General features: G+C 48.9%; 1 protein-coding gene across 1 annotated transcript; it reads left to right on the forward strand.

The window, feature by feature from the left end:
- The first annotated feature begins 17,056 nt into the window (after positions 1–17,056).
- On the forward strand, positions 17,057–19,096 carry LOC114814563 (transmembrane epididymal protein 1A-like). Its single transcript, XM_029072922.2, has one exon. It carries the CDS (start codon positions 18,069–18,071, stop codon positions 18,948–18,950), a length of 882 nt encoding a protein of 293 aa, XP_028928755.1. The 5' UTR covers positions 17,057–18,068; the 3' UTR covers positions 18,951–19,096.
- The last annotated feature ends 1,906 nt before the right edge of the window (positions 19,097–21,002 follow it).

The raw sequence follows: 21,002 nt of genomic DNA on the forward strand, positions 1-21,002 counted from the left end.
GCATCAGAGGTGGGGACTTTCCAACTTTCTCTGTGTAGTAATCTTGATTCACAACGTAAGAGTTTGGAGAATGAGAGAGAAGAGTCTAGGGAATCTCCTGCAAAGGAGAGTATATGGGGAAGAAAGGTCAATCGATTAATCAGTCAATGTATTTATCCCTTTTTACCATAAACCTGTTGTGGGAAGAGGATGTGTCTGCCAAAGCCGTTGTATTGTACTCCCCCAAGAGCGTAGTTCAATAATAATAATAATAATACTTGTGGTATTTATTAAGCACTTACTATGTGGTAGGCACTATATTAAGCGTTCGAGTGGATACAAGCAAATCAGGTGGACACAGTCCCTATTCCTCGTGGGCTCATAATCTTAATTCCTATTTTAGAGATAAGGTAACTGAGGCACAGAGAAGTGAAATGGCTTGCCCAAGGTCACACAGGAGATAGGTGGCAGAGCTGAGGATTAAAACCCAGGTCCTTCTGACTCCCACCCGTATTCTATCCACTAAGTCATGCAATAGTCTGCACATAGTAAACACTCAATAAATACCTTTGATTGATTGATTGAGCGCTTACTGTGTGCAGAACACTGTATTAAGCACTTGGCAAAGTACAATGCAATAGAGTTGGTAGACATGATCCCTGCCATCAAGGAGCTGACAGTCTGCAGAGGGAGACAGATATTAAGATAAATTACAGATAGGAGAAATGGTAGAGTATAAAGATACGCACACAAACGTTGTGGTACTGAGATGAGTATCAAAGTGCTTGAAGAGTCCACAGCCGAGTGCATAGTGGATGCAGATGGGTAGAGTGATGGGGGAAATGAAGGCTTGTCTGGGAAGGCCTCTTGGAGGAGGTGTGATTTTAGGAGGATTTTTGAAAGGGGGGAGAGTGGAGGACTGCCAGGAGGAAGTTCCGGGCCCGAGGGAGAACATCGACAGGGGACGGTGGTGAGATAGATGAAGCTGAGGTACAGAGAGTAGTTTGGCATTAGAACAGAGTGTGCAGATTGGGTTGGAGTGGGAGATCAGCGAGGAGGAGGGAGAGAGTTTTGGACAGGACATCCAGGAATGAATGGGATGGGCAACCATCAGCTTCTGCCTTGGGCCTGGAGGGCCACGACCCCTAAGCAGCTGGGGCTGTGTGAGTGTTGGGACTTGGGGTTTTCAGGCTGCCATGTAGTAGTAATTTGAGCCATCAAAGAATTGTCAAGTGTCTGTGAGATCAATTAATCAGTCATATTTACTGAGCACTTACCTTGAGCATTACCTAAATGCTTGGGAGAATCCATGCAAGTTAGCTGATGTGATCTCAGTACTCAAATGACTGGAGCAATCTAAGACCTCAGTGGATCTAATCGGGCCAGGAAGGGTAAATTTTCCTTAACATGTTGGTTATTTTGTTCAATTTCCATTGCTCAATCTGCATGGATAGATTTTGGGCTGGAACCAGGGGTGGGTGAGAAACAGCGGGGCCTGGTGGATAGAGCATGGGCCTGGGAGTCAGGACCTGGGTTCTAATCCCAGCTCCACAACTTGTCTGCTGTGTGAGTTTAGGCAAGTTACTTCTCTTCTCTGTACCTCAGTTCCCTCATCTGTAAAATGGGGATTAAGAATGTGAGCCCTATGTGGTTCAGGGGCTGTGTCCAACCTTATAACCTTGTATCTACCCCAGCGTTTAGAACAGTTCCTGGCACAAAGTAAGCGCTTAACAAATACCATTAAAAAAGAAAAAAGGGAAGTGGAATGGACATGGGTAAAAGAAGCCATGCACCCGTTGCAGCTTGAATGATTTGAAAGCGGATGTTTTTTTTTGTTCTTTTCTCATGGCTCCATGATGATGGTGAGGGTGGCAGGGAGAGGGGCTGGGGTCTCCCACCTCCAGTGGTCAGGAACAAGGAGCAGACTTGGTCTGAGCAAGACGCCAGCCCCGCAGAGGCCATGGCATAGCCATGGGCTATCCACGGTTCCGTCAGTTCCCGCAGCGAGCCGGCACGGCTCTGGGCAGAGGGAAGGCTCCTCTCTGGGTTCACCTTGGGGAGGGCCAGCCTCCTCTCCTGTCCGCCCGCCGAGGGCCATCAGGATGCGGTCTGGTCAGGCCCAGCCCAGCAGGGTTTCCTCGGCCACTCCGGGCCGCTGGGTGAGCTTGGGTCTCTCCACCGCTGTGGTTTGAGAGGCCTTACCCTTCCCCCGTCCCTGAGCAGACCCTGGTCCTATTGGAGTGACCGGGCACCTGTCAATGGCTTGGCCTCACTGCCCTCACTCCGGTTTAAAAGTCAAAATTGACTTTTGGCATAGGCCAGACTCCTGTTTAGAGTTGACCTGGTAATGAAAATAGAAGCACAAACGTTTCCAACTTCAGTGTTCTCAAAGGTCTGCAGTGAGCTGAGTGAGGCCTTCCCTAACTAAGCGCTCATTTCCCTTATCTGCTCTCCGCTAACCGTTGACTCTGCGGTCTCTGGACCCCTTCAGCACTTTAATACCCAATTCAGCCCACAGCATTTATATTCATACTGGATAGAACACAGGACTGGGAGTCAGAAGGACCTGGGTTCTAAACCCAGCTCTTCTACTTGTGTCCTGTGTGACCTTGGGCAAATCACTTTACTTCTGTGTGCCTCAATGACCTCACCTGTAAAATGGATTAAGACTGTGAGCCCCAGGTGGGACAGGGACTGTGACCAACCTGATTTGCTCGTGTTCACCCCAGTACTCAGTACAGTGCCTGGCACATAATAAGCACTTAAATACTACAATTATTATTATCATTATTCTCTATTTCTTCTCTCTGTAATTTCTTTAAATGTCTGTCTTCCGTTCAAGACTGCAAGCTCCTCATGTGCAGGGATCTCATCTACGAAATCTGTTGTATTCTGCTCTCCCAAGCACTTAGTCAGTCAATCATACTTATTGAGTGCTTAATGTGTGCAGAGCACTGAACTAAGCTCTTGGGAGAGTATAATATACTAATATAATAGACACGTTTCCTGCCCACAATGAGGTTACAGTGTAGAGGGAGTGGCAGACATTAATATAAATAAATAAAATTACACATATGTACCTAAGTGCTGTGGGGCTGGAAGGGGGAGATGAATAAAGGGAGCAAGTCAGGGTGACACAGAAGGGAGTGGAAGAAAAGGAGAAGAGGGAAGGCCTCTTGGAGGAGTTGTGGATTCAATAAGGCTTTGAAGGAGGGGAGAGTAATTGCCTGATGGATATGAAGAGGGAGGGCATTACAGGTCAGAGGCAGGACATGGACAAGCGGTCGGCGGTGAGACAGACAAGATGAGAAGGTTAGCAATAGAGGAGAAAAGTACAGTGCTCTCTGCTTACAGTCATCTTCTTCAAATGTCATCCAGTCGTTTCCGACCCATAGCGACTCCTTGGACACACCCTCTTCAGGATGTCCATCTTTGGTCATAAAGTCATTCTAGTATATGTACCCATAGAGTTTTCTTGGTAAAGATACAGAAGTGGTTTACCATTGTCTTCTTCCATGCAGTAAAAATTTGAGTCGGTGCTCAGAGTAAGCACTCAATAAATACCATTGATTGATTGATTGATGTGCTGGGGTGAGAAGCATCTCATCTCTCCACCGCCAGTTCTATCCAGTCCCATCCTCAGCCCTAGCATAGATGGGGGTCTGCTCTGGCCTGGCCCCAGGATCTCCACAGAGTGAGACGCAGCATAAAGTTAAGCCAGCAGACAGTCTTTGTCCTCAAACATGCGAACATGAAAAGAGAGGTATAGACAACTTGTCAACTTAGAACAAACATTCACTTCAATAAAGGATTTACATTTTGTCAAAGATACGGGGCCAGTTTATTTGTGTGTTGAATAGTGAGGACCATGGCCAGCAAGGATAAGAATAATAATATTTGTTAAACACTTATTACATGCCAAGCACTATACTAAGAGAGACGGGGGAGAGAAAATGATCATCTCGCTACATTTCAGGTTTGGAGTAGAGCAATTCATTTAGCGCTTTTTGGGTGAATGACATTGAATTAGTATTAAAACAATAAGATTAGGAGTCAGGGGAGTAAGTGTAGCAGGATGAAGTGGAAGAACTGGCTTGTAAAAATGATGAATTCTGGTAAGGTAACAGTTTCAGTGTCTCTCAACATTAACAGCTAGGCCTTCAAGCCCAGCGCCTCAGCAGAACCCACATATTCAAGCCATCACTAAATCCTGACAGTTCTACCTTCAGAACATTTCTAAAATCCTCCCCTTCCTCCCCATCCAAACTGCTACCCTATAAAAGCAACCACTTATCATATCCCGCCTTGATCATTCTATCAGCCTCCTTGCTGACCTCCCTATCTCCTGCCTCTCCCCAATCCAGTCCATACTCCATTCTGCTGCCCAGATCATTTTCCTTCAGAAACATTTCCCCACTCCTCAAGAAACTCCAGTGGTCACCCATCCACCTCCTTATCAAATAAAAACTCCTCACTATTGGCTTTGAAGCGCTCAATCATCTTGCCCTCTCCTACCTCACCTTGCTACTCTCCTACTACAATCCCATCCTTCACACTTTGCTCCTTAATACTAACCTTCTCGTGTACCTCGATCTCGTCTACCTCAGTGCCGACTCTTGCCCACATCTTACCACTGGCCTGGGTTGCCCTTCCGCCTCCTATCAGACAGATAATTGCTCTCCCCCAACTTCAAAGTCTTATTGAAGGCCCATCTCCTCCAAGAAGCCTTTCCTGACTAAGCCCTCCTCTCCTCTTCTCCCACACACTTCTGCATCACCCTCACTTGCTCCCTTCATTCATGCTCCCTCCCATCCCCCCAGCAAATATGCATCTATCTCTACATATCTGTTATTTATTTATTTATTTATATTAATGTCTATTTCCCCCTCTAGACTGTGAGCTCCTTGTGGGCAGGGAATATGTCTGTTTGTTGTTATAGTGTACTCTCCCAAGTGCTTAGCTCAGTGTTTTGCACACTGTAAGCACTCAATAAATACGATTGAATGAATGACTGATGGAACACTTTAATAGATTGGGCATGCTCTGGCTAGATCTTTGATTGAATGCCCATTTTGGGTGGGCAAAAGGAGAAAGGATGTGCCTGGCCACAAAAATATCAAAAATATCCTTTGCAGACTTCTTCTCCTGCTTTCCCTCCAGCTGTTTTTTGTTGTTGCAGCTGCTTAGACAATGCCCAGGGGAGGAGGCAGGGTGCTGACGTGTAAGTGTCCACAGGGACTGTCCTTGTCCTTCTGTCTGTCAAAAAAACAACTTCCAGGCAGGTGAGAGTTGGGATGGGGGCTACTGACAGTGACAAGAACCTGAGTCTCCCCTCACTCCACCTCACTTGGAGTGAGGTCTTCTGGGACCCAAGAGGAGATCACCTGCAGCAAGGATCAAGCCTGTCACATCCCTGGCACAGGAAAGTGGAAAGAGGATAGGAACTAGGAACTCTGTCCCTTAGGGGAGAGTTATTATTAGTATTATTATAATATTTGTTAAGCATTTGACTGATTGACTGATTGGTATTCGTTAAGCTCTTACTATGTGCCAGGCACTATACTGAGTGCTGGAGTAGATACAAGATAATCGGGTCAGACAAAATGTCTGTTCCACGTAGGGTTCTTCATCCCCATTTTATGGTTGCATCTACTATGTACCAAGCACTGTACTAAGTGCTGGGGTAGACGCAAGACAACTAGGTCTCACAAGGGGCTCAGACTAAGTAGGAGGAAGAACAGGGCTTGAATCCCCATTTTGCAGAGGAGAGAACTGAGGCACAGAGAAGTGAAGTGATTTGCCCAAAGTCATCCAGCAGGTATGTGGTGAAGCTGGAATAAAAGGTCATGGGTTCTAATCCTGGCTCCACCATCTCTCTGCCATCTGTAAAATGGGGATTGAGCCTGTGAGCCCCACATAGGAGAGGGACTGTGTCCAACCCCATTTACTTGTATCCACCCCAGCGATTAGTACAGTGCCTGGCACACAGTAAGCGCTTAACAAATACCACAATTATTATTAGAATCCAGATCCTCTGACTTCCAGGCCTGAGCTCTTTCCATTTGGCCACACTGCTTTCCCTTCCTCTACCTTAGGATTATATCAGCCCTGTTTTCCCCAGGACACCTTCTAGCCTGGCCCCTGAATCATTCCTCTAGCCAAGAGATCTCCAGACCCGGTTCTCCCAAATCTTTCCCTAAGCCATGCCATCCATTCCCTCCTGCTCAGCCCAGTCGAGGCAGGCTCCTCTACCTGCCCGAGGGCCATTAGGACTGCCAAACGTCTCACTCTGGGCTAAGGGGGGCAGGGAGAGTGAGAACCTGGGGCCGCTCAAGCTCAAGGAGAGAAACAACAGCAGAGTAGAGTGTCTGGCATAATCAGCGCTTAACAATTACCATTTTAAAAAAAGCGGAGCTGAGCAGAGTAGCAGGACCCCCCTTGGAGTTCTTGCCCCCACCCGTCCTGGGAAGGCTCGCAGGCTTGTCCGGCCCTGGGGCTCTGGGGTGGGCAGGATTGTGGGGAGGGGGGGCCTGGGTAGTGTGTGTGTGTGTGTTGGGGCCATATGAATGATGTGTTTGGTTCTGGGGTATTTGTTTTGTTTGTTAAGCGCTTACTAGGTGCCGAGCACTGTTCTAAGCGCTGGGGGAGATACAGGGTCATCAGGTCATCCCACGTGGGGCTCACACACTTTTAATCCCCATTTTACAGATGAGGGAACTGAGGCACAGAGAAGTGAAGTGACTTGCCCACAGTCACACAGATGACGAGTGGCAGAGCCGGGAGTCGAACTCATGACCTCTGACTCCGAAACCCAGGCTCTTTCCACTGAGCCACGCTGCTGGGGGGGGTGTGTGTGTGTGTGTATATGTGTGTGTGATGGGGCAGTATGATTGGTATACCTAGGTTCCAGGTGTATGTGTGTGTGTGTGTGTGTGTGTATGCGTGTGTGTGTTGGGGAAGTATGAATGGTGTGTCTAGGTTCTGGGTGTGTGTGTGTATGTTTGTGTTTGTGTGTGTGTTGGGGCAGTATGAATGATGTGTCTAGATTCTGTGTGTGTGTGTGTGTGTGTGTGAAGGAACAGTATGAAAGATGTATCTAGCTTCCAGTGTGTGTATGTTCATTCATTCATTCAGAAGTATTTATTGTGCAGAGCACAGTACTAAGCGCTTGGAATGTACAAATCGGCAACAGATAGAGACAGTGCCTGCCCATGTGTTGGGGCAGTATGAATGATGTGTCTAAGTTCCGGTGTGTGTGTATGGGCAGTATGAATGATGTGTCTAGGTGCTCTGTGTGTGTGTGCGTGTGTGTGCGCCCACGTGTATGAGTGTGTGTTGGGGAAATATGAAAGGTATGTCTAGAGTCTGGTGTGTGTTCATTCATTCATTCATGACATTTATTGAGCACTTACTGGGTGCAGAGCACTGAATTAAGTGCTTGGACTGTACAATTCGGCAACAGATAGAGACAATTCCTGCCCAACAATGGGCTCACAGTCTAAAAGGGGGAGACAGACAACAAAACAAAACAAAACAAGTAGTCAGGTGTGTGTATTTATGGGCAGTACGAATGATGTGTCTGGGTCTGGGATGTGTGTAAGTGTGTGTGTTGGGACAGTATGAATGGTGAATCTAGGTCCTGGTGTGTGTGTGTGTGTGTGTGTGTGTTGGGACAGTATGAATGTTGTGTCTAGATTTTAGGATGTGTGTGTATGTGTGTGTGATGGGGCAGTATGAATGACGTATCTAGGTTCCAGTATGTGATTTTGTGTGTGTTTTGGGGCAGTATGAATAATAATAATAATAATAATAATGTTGGTATTTGTTAAGTGCTTACTATGTGCAGAGCACTGTTCTAAGTGCTGGGGTAGACACAGGGGAATCAAGTTGTCCCACGTGGGGCTCACAGTCTTAATCCCCATTTTACAGATGAGGTAACTGAGGCACAGAGAAGTTAAGTGACACCCACAGTCACACAGCTGACAGCTGAAAAATGTGTCCATGTTCTGTGTGTGTGGGGTGTGTGTGTGTGTGTGTTGGGGAAGTTTGAATGGTGTGTCTAGGTTCTGGAGTGTGCGTTGGGATAGTACGAATGATGTGTCTAGGTTCTGGTGGGTGGATATTTGTGCGCACGGGTGTGTGTGTATGTATGTGCGTGTGTTATAAATGATGTATGTAGATTCCGGTGGTTTTATGCCCACATTCTGCTCTCTGTCTGTGCGGGTCCCATGGGCCTCTTTCGTCCCGCCCCGCCCCCCAAATCTGGTCACTTCATCTCTCCCACACACACATTTCTCTCCCACGCGCGTCCCGCCCTCCCTCAGCATTCCCCGCGGGCAGCCGGAGGCCCGGGCCGGGCCGGGCAGACTGGGGAGGGCAGGGCAGGGCAGGCCGGGTCAGGGCCAGGGCTTTGCCGGGGAGGGGGCAAATGCACGTCTCCCGGCGAAGCCCCTCTTGGGGGCTAATCAGCAGACGTAGCTGACATATGTCATCGGCTCCCGGGCAGATTACCTCCTCCCCCCCGGGAGCCACGTGCTGTCCCCCACCCACCCGCCTCCTTCCCGCCAACTGTCGAAGCCATCCCTTTGACAAAGGTCGTGCGAGGGGGCTGGAGCGGGACGGAGAGGAAGGTGAGGGGAGGGTTGGGAGAAAACAGCTGAGCAGTGAGACAAGGAAAGCAGTGTGGCCTAGTGGGAAGAACACAGGCCAAAGAGTCAGAGGATCTGGATTCTAATTCTGCCTCCGCCAGTTGTCTGCTGTATGATCTTGGACTAGTCGTTTCTCTATGCTTCAGTTTCCTCCACTGCAACATGGGGATTCAATCCGTCTTCCCTGCTGCTTGGGCTGTGAGCCCCAGGGCTGTCAGATCTAACCCAGCACTTAGAACAGTGCTTGACATATATTAATTCATGCGCTCAATCGTATTTATTGAATGCTTACTGTGTGCAGAGGCCCGTACTAAGCGCTTGGAAAGTACAGAACAGCACTAAAGAGAGAAAATCACTGCCTACAACAGGCTCACAGTCTAGAAGCGGGGAGACAGCGCTCGTGTAGCGGATAGAGAGTGGGTCCGGGAGTCAGAAGGTCTTGGGTTCTAATCATTGTTATGTCACTTGTCTGTTGTGTGACCTTGGGTAAGTCACTTCACTTCTCTATGCCTCAGTTACCTCATCTGGAAAATGGGGATTGAGACTCGGACAGGGACAGCGTCCAACCCGATTTGCTCGTATCCATCCCAGTGCTTGGTCCAGTGCCTGACACATAGTATTCAATAGTATTTATTGAGCGCTTACTATGTGCAGAGCACTGTACTAAGCGCTTGGAATGAACAAGTCGGCAACAGATAGAGACGGTCCCTGCCGTTTGACGGGCTTACAGTCACATAACAAACACCACGGTTATTATTAACAAATGCCATTAAAAAAATAAGGGGTGAGGGAAAAAGGGTGGAAGGAGAGGAGGCGGGAGGAAGAATGAGGAAGTGGATGGAGGAAGAGGAAGGGTCGGGGGAGGGAGAGCCCGCCGGAGGCAGAGAGGAGTCGGAGCCGCACAGCCCCCACGAACTGCTGCGTCGGTCCGCCCTCGGCCTCTCATTAGCGGGGAACAATCAAGGTAGAGCTCTGTCGGTGTTCCAGCTGCTTCACTCTTCTTTGGCCACTGCAACTTCCTCTGAGTGTCTGCCGCTAGTTTGCGTGTCCCTGGCCTCGGCCATTGCAACTTCCAGCGTCTGCCTCTAGCCTGCACGTCTCTGGCCTCGTCCACTAACCCCCCGGGCCCTCAGCTTAGGTCCGAGCCTTCGGTGACTCAGCCCTCCCAACTGCTCGAGTTCTCCTGGCAGCACATCCCATGCTCGGCTTCTCCGGCCACGGCGGCGGCTTGGACAGGTGAGCCAAGCCGGCCTGCCAGGGCAGCAAGTGTTTGTGGTGCAGGCTGCCTTGGAGACTGGTCCCTCTCGGGCCGACTCCGCTACTGCTTTCCCACTCTCATGGAAAAACTCAGGCACCCGGCCGGCCGCTGCTGCCCGCTGCGTGTGTAAACCAGATCCTGGTGCCTTTAGGAGAGCTAATGGATGCTGCAGATGGGTTTTGTGCTGGATCACTTTCGCTATGGTCATGTGTGGGGCGGGGGTGGACCCACTGCCCTCATGGGAGGCAGCGTGGCTATTGGAAAGAGTGAGGGCCTGAGAGGATCTGGCGTAGTGGATAGAGCCAGGGCCTGGGAGTCAGAAGGGCTCTAATCCTGGCTCTGCCCCTTGCCTGCTGTGTGACCTTGGGCGAGTCACTTTGCTTCTCTGGGTCTCAGTTACCTCATCTGTGAGACTGTGAGGCCGCTTTGGGCTAGAGACTGTGTCCAACTTAATTTGCTTGGGTCCACCTCAGTGCTCAATATCTATGTGCTATCCTGGCACATAGTAAGCGCTTAACCAACACCACAATATTATTATTCTCGGTTCTGCCCCTTGCCTCTGTGTGAGCTTGGGCAAGTCGCTCCCCTTCTCTGGGCCTCAGTTCACTCATTTAATGGGGATTAAATACCTGTTCTCCCACCTCCTTAGTCTGTAAACCTGATGTGGCACCGGGATTGTATCTGACCTGATTATCTTGTATCTACCCTAGGGCTTAGTGCAGTGGTTGACACATAGAAAGCACTTAAGTACTACAATTATTATTTTTCTGCTCTTTGCTATCTTCTGCTGCCTCCTGGCACTGCGCAGCTAGCTGACTATTGTTCGTGGGGACTCTCCAAGCTCTGGGATCACCTATGTTCATCCTGGATATGATGAACCGGGCTCCCAAAAGAGATGCTTCAGAAACTTAGGAGTGAGGTGGAATGTCCAGAGAGGGGACCCCCCTTAGGCATAGCTTCCTCTGAGAACGGATGGACACTGGGCCGGTGATGAGGAGGGCAAGTCTCGGCTTTGTCCTGGCACTCTCCACCACCCAGAGAGCTACCGTAGTGCCAAGGTGAGATGAGGTGAGATGGATCGATCGGATGATGGGAGCGTTTATACCCCAACAGTTGTGGTCAGAGTCCATTTCTGTCATTCTTCTACTCTGAGGCAGACCGAAAGAGCTGCCCCTCCATATTCTGCATGATAACATCATGTTATGCTGCATGTACATGCAATGTACAGTGACATCACATGTTACATTTCGCAGAGGCAAGTCATTGCCGCCCCAGCCATACCACCTTCACTCCATGCCGGAGCAGCCTGGGCAGCTTGGTGCTGATACCCTGACTTATGCCCCACTAACAGGTAGCTCAGAGAAGCAGCGTGGCTCAGTGGAAAGAGCACGGATTTGGGAGTCAGAGGTCATGGGTTTGAATCTCGGCTCTGCCACTTGTCAGCTGTGTGACTGTGGGCAAGTCACTTAACTTCTCTGTACCTCAGTTGCCTCATCTGTAAAATGGGGATTAACTGTGAGCCTCACGTGGGATGACCTGATGACCCTGTATCTACCCCAGCACTTAGAACAGTGCTCTGCACATAGTAAGTGCTTAACAAATACCAACATTATTATTATTATTAGCTTCTAGTCCTGTCTTCATCTTTAAAGCAGCGGCGTGGCTGTATTTGAAAAGGACAAGGGTTCAGTGGTCAGAGAGGAGCCGTCTGCTAACCCATACCCCCTGTAAGCGCTCAATAAATACAATCAAATGAATGAATCAATGAATGGTGCCCTAAATCAACTCATTTCCTCACTGACTGTCTGAAATTAGTCCTGATTGTGGCATGCAAAGTTCTTGAGGGCTTACTGGATTCCTGCCACTGGGCAAGGCACTGAGGTAGTTTCCCCAGTCTACACGCCTTGGTCTCTGTTTCCTAACAACTGGTTTCTGCCTTATGAGGTGACTTCCTGTTCTGTCTGTCCTGGGTCTATTACCTATTTAGGGGGTCTAGAGAGTATAAGGACATTACATGGATTGATGCCTCATCTTTGAAGATTAGAAACTCGGGATGGATGGACTTGGTAGAACTGAGGATAAACGAAGAGGGAGATTGAATTGAAGAAGAGGTGGGTCTTAGTTGAGAGACTGGAGGGTGAGTCTGTTAAGCAATTACTCTGTGCAAATCATTGTACTAAAGGCTAGAAAAAATGTATTTGCCAAGTACTTACTAGGTGCCACACACTATTTTAAGCACTGGAGTTGATAAAACTTTACCAGATCAGATACAGTTGCTGTCCCACATGGGGATCGCAGTCTTAGGGAAAGAGAGAACAGCTCTATTTTACAAATGAGATAACAGGTTCAGAGAAGTGCTATGGTTTGCCTAAGTTCACACTCCAATCAATCAGTACTACTGAGAACTGTACTAAGCACTTGGGAGAGTCCAATACAGTTAAGTCGATAGACACAATTCCTTCCTACAAGGAGTTTATCACAGTGACAGAGCCTGAATTAGAACCCAGGTCTCCTGACTCCCATTTCTGTGCTTTTTTTTACTAGGCACACTGCCTAGATCTGGTCCCTGGTCCCAAAGAGACTCAGAATGAACCTGTTCAGAAATTGACAGGATCAATCAATCAATTGTATTTATTGAGTGCTTACTATGTCCTTCTCTCTTTCTACTGCCCACCCCGCACGCTCCGCTCCTCTGCCGCCCACCTCCTCACCGTCCCCCGTTCTCACCTATCCCACCGTCGACCCCTAGGCCACGTCCTCCCGTGGTCCCGGAACGTCCTCCCTCCTCACCTCTGCCAAACTAATTCTCTTCCCCTCTTCAAAACCCTACTTAAAGCTCACCTCCTCCAAGAGGCCTTCCCGGACTGAGCTCCCCTTTTCCCTCTGCTCCCTCTGCCCCCCCTTCACCTCTCCGCAGCTAAACCCTCTTCTCCCCTCTTTCCCTCTGCTCCTCCCCCTCTCCCGTCCCATCCCCTCAGCACTGTACTCGTCCGCTCAACTGTATATATCTTCATTACCCTATTTATTTTGTTAATGAGATGTACAACGCTCTGATTCTATTTATTTGCTATTGCTTTAATGAGATGCTCTTCCCCTTGATTCTATTTATTGCCATTGTTCTTGTCTGTCCGTCTCCCCCGATTAGCCCGTAAGCCCGTCAAAGGGCAGGGACTGTCTCTATCTGTTACTGATTTGTACATTCCAAGCGCTTAGTACAGTGCTCTGCACATAGTAAGTGCTCAATAAATACTATTGAATGAATGAATGAATGAATGTGCAGAGCATTGCACTAAACACTTTGGAAAGTACAATATAACAGAGTGAGGAGACATTCCCTGCTCACAGAGCGCTCACAGTTTAGAAGGGGAGACAGACATTAAAATCAATTAGACATATAGACGTAAGTGCTGTGGGCTGAGGGTGGGTGAATAAAGGCTACAGACTCAAGTGCAAGGGAGTAGGGGAAATGAGGGCTTAAGTAAGGAAAGGCCTCTTGGAGGAGAGGGAATTTTAATATGACTTTGAAGGTGGAGAGAATGATGGTCTGTTGGGTATGAAAGGGGAGCGAGTTCCAAGCCAGAGGCAGAGCGTGAGTGAAGGGTCTGCAGCAAGGTAGACAAGATGGAATTACAATGAGTAGGTTGGCGCTAGAGGAGCCAAGTGAGAGTGTTGAATTGTAGTTGGAAATCAGTGAAGAAAGATGGAGGGAGCATGCTGACTGATTGCTTTAAAGCCAGTGGTAATGAGTTTCTCTTCGATGTGGAGGTGGATGAGTAACCACTGGAGGTGACCAGCATGCATCGTAGTGGAGCCCGGACCTGGGAGTCAGAAAGTCTTGGCTTCTAATCCCAATTCCCCCACTTCTGTGCTGTGTGACCTTGGGCAAGTCACTTCACTTCTCTGGGCCTCAGTTACCTCATTTGTAAAGAGAGCATTGAGACTGTGAGCCCCAAGTGGGACAGAGACTGTGTCCAACCCGATTTGCTTGTATCTATTCCTTAATAGGATGCCTGGCATATAGAAAGCGTATAACAAATACCACAATTATTAGTAAGCACTTAACAAGTACTATAATTATTATTATTATTATTAATCTTGAGGAGTGGGGAGGCATGGACTGAATGTTTTTTCAGAAAAATGACCCGGGCAGCAGACTGAAGTATGGACTGCAGTGGGAAGAGAGAGGAGGCAAGGAGGTCAGCAAGGAGGCTGATGCAGTAGTCAAGAAGGGGTATGACATCCTAAACTTGGATCAGCACAGTAGCAGTTTGGATGTAGAGGAAAGAGCGGATTTTAGTGATGTGGTGAAGGTAGAACTCACAGGATTGAAGATGTGGGTTGAATGAAAGAGACGAGTCAAGGATAATGACATGGTTTCGGGCTTGTGAAATAGGGAGAATAGTAGTGCTGTCTACAGTGATTGGAAAGTCATGGTGAGCACAAGATTTGGTTGGAAGATAAGTAGTTCCATTTTGGACATGTTAACTTTGAGGTATCTGTGGGACATTCATTCATTCATTCATTCATTCAATCGTATTTATTGAGTGCTTACTTTGTGCAGAGCACTGTACTAAGCTCTTGAAAAGTACAATTCAGCAACAAACACAGACAATCCCTGTCCATAACGGGCTCACAGACAGCAAAACAAGTAAACAGGCATCAATAGAGCTGAACCGAAGGCAAGAGGAAATGCAAGAATATAATGAAAAAGAGAGGTCAGGGCTGGAGAAGTAGATTTGGGGATCACCCACATAGAGATGGTAGTTCAAGCCATGGGAGTTAATGAATTCTCCAAGAGAGTGAAGATGAAAAATACACAGTGAGCCTTGAGGGACTCCCACAGTTAGAGAATGGGAGGCAAATGAGGAGCCCACAAAAGTCTGAGAAGGAGCAGCTAGAGAGACAGGAGGAGAACCAGGAGGACAGTATCAGGGAAGCCAAGGTTAGATAATGTTTCCAGGAGAAAGAGGTGGTCAACAGTATCAAAAACCGTTGAGAGGTTGAGGAGGATTAGGATGGAGTAGAGGCTGTCAGATTTGGCAAGGAGGAAATCTTTGGTGATCTTTGAGAGGGCAGTTTCCATGGAGTGAAGGGGGTGGAAACCGGAGTGGAGGGTGTCAAGGAGAGCGAAGGACAGAGGAGGAGAGAAGACTGAGGCAGGTAGGCCAACTTGGAGGCTGCTGCAATAGTCCAGCAGGGAGGTGAGATTTTCAACTAGGGCTTGGTTTTTGGATTGGAGAGAAGAGGGTAGATCCTTGAAATATTATAGAAGAAGAACTGGTAAGATTTCAAGACAAACAGCTTGTGGGAGGTAAAAGGCAGAGGAGTCCAAGATGACACCAAGGTTGCAAATTTCTGGAACAGGGAGGATGACATTGGTTTTGACAGCGTGATGAGAAAGTTGACAAAGTCATAACCTCCCAATTACCACCTCCACACTAATGCACTCTCAGTCACTTGTAGCACTCCTGAATATATAGACATACATTGTCTGCACGTACTCCTCCAACTGTCCATCATTTCATTTTATTCTTCTTCCTCTCATTTCTTTTTCTGGAGGGTGGGGATAATGTAATCAATCAGTCAATTAATGGCATTTATTAAGCATTTACAGTGTGCAGAGCACTATATTAAGCGCTTGGGAGAGTACAATACAACAGTGTTGGTGGACATGCTCCCTGCCTGCAACAAGCTTACTCCAACTATTTTAGTAGTAACAGTAATTGAGAAGCAGTGTGGCTTAGTGGAAAGAACATGGGCTTGGGAGTCAGAGGATGTGGGTTCTAATCCTGCCTCTACCACTTGTCTCTGTGTGACTTTGGGCAAGTCATTTAACTTCTCGGTGCCTCAGTTACCTCATCTGTAAAATGGGGATTAAAAGTGTGAGCCCCACGTGGGACAACCAGATTACCCTGTATCTACCCCAGCTCTTAGAACAGGGCTTGGCACATAGTAAGTGCTTAACGTGTACCATAATTATTATTTATTTAGCGCTTACTGTGTGCTGACCATTGTACTAAGCACTGGGGGAGACTACACAGGTAGCAGTTACACATGGACCCTGTCCCTCAGTGGTGCGAAGGGAGGAGGCTGTTCATTCACAGCCTATGTATTTAGTATAGTGCTCTGCATGCAATAGGTGTTCAACAAATACTAATGAACAGTTGCTTGATTTTTTAAAATGGTTTTTGATAAGCACTTCCTATGTGCCAGGAACTATACTAAACGCTGGGGTAAGTACGAGCTAATCGGGTTGGACATCGACCATGTCCCACGTGGGGCTCACACTCTTAATTCCCATTTTACAGATGAGGTACCAGGCACAGAGAAGTGAAGTGACTTGCCTAAGGTCACCCGGCAGGCAAGTGGCAGAGCCAGGATTAGAAGCCAGGTCCTCTGACGCCTACGGCCTTGCTCTTTCCTCTAGGCCATGCGGCTTCTCACTAACCGCTTGTTAGGAGGAAGAGAAAGTTTAGGGGAGAAGACAATTTTAAAGTGTTGGTCATCCATGTGGAGATATGTCTTGGAGGCAAGAAGAGCTATGAGATCGTAAAGGAAGTGGGAAGTCAGAGCTGTGAGGTAGATATGGGAGTCATCGGTAAAGAGGCGATGGCTGAAGCCAGGTGAGTGGCTAATCTCCCCAAGAGAATGAGGGTAGTAAGGAGGGCAGAGGGCCTAGAACAGAATGTTCTGGTACACCTGCAGTTCAAAGTGGAGAGGAGAATGAAGTCGGCAAAGGAGACAGAGAAGAAATGGTAGGAAGAAAACCAGGTGGGTAAAACAAAGGCCAGAGAGACTTATTTTCCAGGAGGAGGGAATAATCAACAGCGGTAAAACAAGCCGAGATGTCAAGGAAGATCAGCTCAGAGGACAGCCAGTTAGGTTTAGCAGGACAGGAGGTGCTTAGAGAACCTGGCGAGCGTGTTCTCAACAGGGAGATGACAGTGAAATCCAGATTGCGAGGGATTGAGGAGAGTGCCATAACAGCTGTAATCACCCTAGGTGCTGCTGGAAGGGGTCGAGCAGTGGCACAGTGAACCTGCCTCGCTGGGAATCGAAATGTTTTTATGAGCTTCATGGATACACCCAGGCTTAGCTCATGTTCACGGACACTGGGAATTTACCGAAGGTTGCAACTCTCTCTCTCTCTCTCTGCCCTCAGAGCTTTCATGGATTATTATGGTGGTGGGCCAGTCGTGTGAATTTATGGATGGGCGGCAACCCTGAGGTGGAGCACATCTCCAAATGGGATACGTACATCTTGTAGGCTCCTCGGATCCCTGACTCCCCAGAAATTTATCCCTCAGCTCCATCCCTCGCTCTGAAGATGTTCCTTCCAGCTTGTCTCCCAAAGCTTCTTCCTCTTGGGAGGTTCCACCTCACACCAGTGGCCTGGCAGTTTCTCTTCCGTTTGCCGTTCAGCCACTTAGAGTTTGAGCTGCTTCTGCCAATGGCCTGAGACTGTGCCAGAGCTGGGGAGAAAGGCAGAGGATGTGAAAGATGAGCTCGGATCAGCGGAAGAGAAGGAAAGGGGGTAAATAAAGGGAAAAAAAGAAAAAAGAGAAAAAGAATGGAGATTGGGGAGAGCCGGAAATAACCTTGGAGCAGAAAAGGGGGAAGGAGGATGGGCAAGATGGAGAAGAGGAGGGGAAGAGATTGAGTCGAGAGTAGCACGGAAGAGAGCTGACCGTTCCGCCAGAGACCTCAGGCCGGCTAAACCAGAAGCCGGAGAAGCTCCTTTGGTGAATGAATTTTAGTTGGTGCTGATGGCACCCGACTGCAAGCAGCCAAGACTGCAGGCTCGCCCGTCGGTAGAAGGAATGAGTAGCAGGCTCTGAGGGGGCCGTGGTCGGGAGGTAGGAGTGTGAGGGCCAACGACAGAGCTGAGGGAACGATGGAAAAGGAAGGGTGTGGCGAGGGATCTTGGAGGAGGAAAAGCAGTCCCACTTGGCCTCGGGGAGCCCCTCCCCACGTAGCAGCCCAGCCGGTTCCTGCTTCCATGATAACGGGTGTGGGGCAAGCTGAGGTGTTGGTTGTGTGCCCTCCCCTTGTGTGGGCAGCAAGGGTTGTCTCCCTCTCTGGCTCCCCTGTAGCTCAGATGCTGCAGGTTCTCTTCCGGAACAGCTGCTCTGGATCTCTGCTCCTCTACCTGATCCACGTCTCCCTATTCCCCGGCAGCTGCCATGCCAACCTTCATCGGGCATCTCCTCCCAGGGACAATCTTCCTCCTCTTTGGACTTTACTATGCCAAGTTGGTGTCCCTGGCCTTATTGCGGGGCCAGAAGCTTCTATTTCTCCCCTTCCCACCTCGAAGTCAGGGGAGCTGGCTGCAACGGTTGCCCGCCGAGGGTGCGCTGAAGGTGATCGGCTGCACGACCGGCATCCTAGGAGAATTCTTCTACCCACCGGGGGCCAACCGTCTGGCCCTCCTGAACTGGGATGACCCCGCCAGGCCGTTTCTCTACCACAACTCGTGGCAGCACGTCACCATGTACGGCTTCTTCTTGGCCAGCGGCCTAGTGGACCTGGTGAGCCAGACCTGGTTGGCCCGGAGGCGGCTGAGGCTGGAGCAGGCGGTCTTGACCCTGGCCTTCCACGTGCTGCTCCTGTTGCTGCTCTCCCACTCGCAGGGCAAGAACGTGCTAGAGACCCGGGTGCACACCTTGCTGCTGCTGCCCGTCTTCCTGTTGGCCCTGGTGCTGACCATCGAGCAGTGGGCCCCCGACCAGCCCCAGCTCTGGGTAGCCAAGACCTGGATGCTGCTGGTGCTGGGCTCGTGGATGCTGCAGATCGGCGTGGTGATGTATTACCCTCCCACCGGCCGCCCCTGGCACGGGGAGAACCCCGCGGACCTCATGTTCCTCACCACCTTTTTCTGCTGGCACCTGGCGCTGGACGCTGCCCTCCTGGCTGCCGTTTATGGGCTGTCCATCCTGTGGCACCGCCGCTACGCAACTTGGACGGCGGGGAGAGGGGATGGGTATCAGGTGTGCCCCGTGGGAGCCTCCAGCGAAGAGCTGCAGAAGCTCAAGGGGGAGACCTGTCAGCCAGATGGTGGGGTTTAGCCCATCGGAGTGTATCTTTGACTTTGCCTTATCGCCTCTTCCCGCGTATTTATTGAACACTCACTCAATAGTGCATTGCATTGTACTCGAAGCTCTGGAGACTCCTCTCCCCGCTAGATGCCACGGATTCCTTGTCCTCAAATAAAAGTGCCCGCCCCAGGGTGGTTTTCTGCTCTACCTAGCTGACTGACTACCCTGTCATCTCTTAATGCATATTTATTGAGCATTCACTCACTAGTGCATTCTATCGGGCCAGAATCTTGAGACCAGTGGATTCCTTGCCCCCCGAATAAAGGTGGCTGCCCCTAGGGTGGTTTTCTGCTGTGTCTGTCAGTCTGGGGTGTACAGACTGTGTGTACCCATAGAGGAACCCAGAAGGCAGAAATCGGGCTGGTGACCTCCTCGGTAAATGGCGGAGAAATGGTAGGAAGAATCTGGACAAAGTTGGGCAAGGAAATGATGTACGATCAGTAGGCAGAAAAAAAATGCTTAGGGGGAGCCAGCGGGAAGTGAGGTTGTCTTGGGATAAGATCCACTGCTGAGGGCTGTCCCTGGGAGGGCTGCTGTTTGCCAGACAATTTTCTGGGCATGTAGGTGCATGAATGTGTGTATGTGTTTGTGTTTGTGGTCGGGGACAGGAGCAATGAAGACTGGGTCATTCATTAGGCATATACCTTTTTTTATGGTATTTGTTAAGTGCTTATTTTGTGTCAAACACTGTTCTAAGCACTGGGGTAGGTACAAGTTAATTAGATTAGACACGGTCCCTGTCCCACAAAGGGCTCACAGTCTAAATAGCAGGGAGAACAGGTGTTTAATCCCCCTTTTACAGTTGAGGGAACTTGTCCAAGGTCCCACAGCAAGCAACTGGCAGAACTGGGCCAGGTCCTCTGACTCCCAGGCCCGTACTCTTTCCATTAGACCATGCTGCTTCTCTTTCTGTATTTCTGTGTTTGTGGGGGTAAATGGGAGTTGCTGAAGCAGTCACCGCTTGCCCATGCAGGTATGACTTCGTGTATGTTTGGGCAAAATGGGGAATGAACCTGATCTCATCACTCTTGAATCGGAGAAGTAGGGCAGAAGAAGACGCCGCGGCCACGGTCAGGCCTTGGACTCCACCACCAGTCACCCACCCGCCCACCAGGTTTGCCTGTTGGGTGCCGCCCTCCAGTGCTTACAGGGTGTGTCGGGGTGAGAGAAAAGGGCAGTGGAAGAAAGAAATGGGCAAAGAGAAAGGAGAAAAATCGCTAAGGAAAAAGAATGGAGAAGGAAAAAAATAGAAAGATTGGAGGAAGAGGTGGGGAGGAGGAGGCGGGGTGAGAAGAGAAAAAATTAGCAATTCAAGCCCACCGAAAAGGACGATTGTTCAGTCCAAAATCATGCAAGAAGAAACGTGAGCAACAGCAGCTTGGTAAGTGAATTTATTTTGTGCTGAATGCACTAAATTAATAATGATGATAATAAAGCTCACTGTAGGCAGGAGATGTGTCTGTTTATTGTCATGTTGTATTCTTCCAAGTGCTTAGTACAATGCTCTGCACACAGTAAGCACTCAATAAATATGATTGAAGGAATGAATAGCAATAATTTGTAAAGCACTTACTATGTTTTTTTATGGTATTTGTTAAGTGCTTACTACTAGCATTGTTCTTGTCTGTCCGTCTCCCCCGATTAGACTGTAAGCCCGTCAAACGGCAGGGACTGTCTCTATCTGTTGCCGACTTGTTCATTCCAAGCGCTTAGTACAGTGCTCTGCACATAGTAAGCACTCAATAAATACTACTATTGAATGAATAGTAGGAGCTGTACTAATCACTGGAGTAGATATAAGCTAATCAGTCTTCTGAGGCATAGAGAAGTGAAGTGACTTGCCCAAGTGACTTGTCTGTGACTTGTAGAGTCAGGTTTAGAACTCAGGTCCAACTCAGGTCCCATCATTCATTCATTCAATCGTATTTATTGAGTGCGGAGCACTGTATAAGTGCTTAGGAGAGTACAGTACAACAATAAACAAAAAGATTCTCTGCCCATGGAGAGCATAGTCTAGAAGGG

This window comes from Ornithorhynchus anatinus, chromosome 1 (assembly GCF_004115215.2).
Source record: "Ornithorhynchus anatinus isolate Pmale09 chromosome 1, mOrnAna1.pri.v4, whole genome shotgun sequence".
Taxonomy (NCBI): domain Eukaryota; kingdom Metazoa; phylum Chordata; class Mammalia; order Monotremata; family Ornithorhynchidae; genus Ornithorhynchus; species Ornithorhynchus anatinus.

Bases quoted from the DNA above. Each gene is read 5' to 3' on its own strand.
- LOC114814563 (XM_029072922.2), top strand. From the start codon at position 18,069: ATGCCAACCTTCATCGGGCATCTCCTCCCAGGGACAATCTTCCTCCTC.